This window comes from Lygodium microphyllum, chromosome 5 (assembly GCF_053477565.2).
Source record: "Lygodium microphyllum isolate KBCC chromosome 5, Lygodium_microphyllum_v1.1.10, whole genome shotgun sequence".
Lineage (NCBI taxonomy): Eukaryota > Viridiplantae > Streptophyta > Polypodiopsida > Schizaeales > Lygodiaceae > Lygodium > Lygodium microphyllum.
In genome coordinates, this window is record NC_141139.1 from 169,250,875 (window position 1) to 169,251,840 (window position 966).

Consider the following 966-nt stretch of genomic DNA (forward strand, 5'->3'; position numbering starts at 1 on the left):
AGGCGGTACTCGCTGCTCGCAGAGGATGGGATTGTGAAAGTGTTGCACTTGGAAGAAGGTGGATCCTTCACCATCAGTGGAGCAGAAGACATCCTCAAAGCACTTTGACTGTCTGGACATGTTCATGCTTAATAATTTCCTCAGGGAAGCTGAGTGCAGGTTCTTTTTCCACGCTGAGTTTGCATGTAATGCTGGTATAGCTAATACCCAAAACTCTAAAATCATACGCCCTTTTTCTAGCACAATCTTTGTAGTAGACTGCTGCTAGCTATGGATACTAAACATTGCAGTCAATCAATAAAAGGGCTTTAGTAGGCTTACAGTAGTGTTGCTCACACAGCTTTTCAGAAAACACCAAGATGCTTTTTTCCCCATAAAATGTTGTATCGATTTTTGTGTGGACAGCAGATTAGTAAATTGGTATCTTCCATGTTGCGTATGGTGACGTTTGATTCTTCAATGTTCACATTGCTCTTGTTTTATTAAGTTAGATGCCAGAAGACAAACCAGAAAGATTCCAATGATTGATTGATATTCAGATCTGAGAAGAATAATCTCGTGTTGATTGTCAGATTCGAGAAGAATCATCTTGTGAATGCATTTAAGAATTTGCATCATGCACATTAATTTTTTGGTTTTATGACGTTGGATAGAACAGATACCCTCGCTTCATGTTGTGGGACAGCATTTGAAGGTGGTGTGATTTAGAGCAATATCTTGGTTTAATGCTGTTTATTGGGAACTGCTGTTTTGGTCCCGTAGTGTATTTCAAACCTCACATGAATGAACTTTATATATTTAAAGAAGATCATCATGAGTGTTACTTCTTGCTGTTTTTTATCACCATGTGTTCACTTGTCCCTAGTTAATTTCCAAAGCTGCTAAGAGCTGTGTTGGGATGAGGGGGAGTGGGGTAAGTGAGAATGGAAGAACCCCATTCCCACCCGATTGAACTGAGAAGGAGTG

General features: G+C 39.9%; 1 protein-coding gene across 1 annotated transcript in view; it reads left to right on the forward strand.

Moving 5' to 3' along the window:
* Positions 1 to 430, forward strand: part of LOC148036675 (peroxiredoxin-2E-2, chloroplastic-like) — a 1,207-nt gene extending 777 nt beyond the window's left edge. The window contains exon 1 of the mRNA XM_087678720.1: positions 1 to 430. This exon is cut by the window's left edge and continues 777 nt beyond it. Within this exon, the coding sequence (XP_087534846.1) occupies positions 1 to 108 (108 nt within the window). The 3' untranslated portion in view covers positions 109 to 430.
* The last annotated feature ends 536 nt before the right edge of the window (positions 431 to 966 follow it).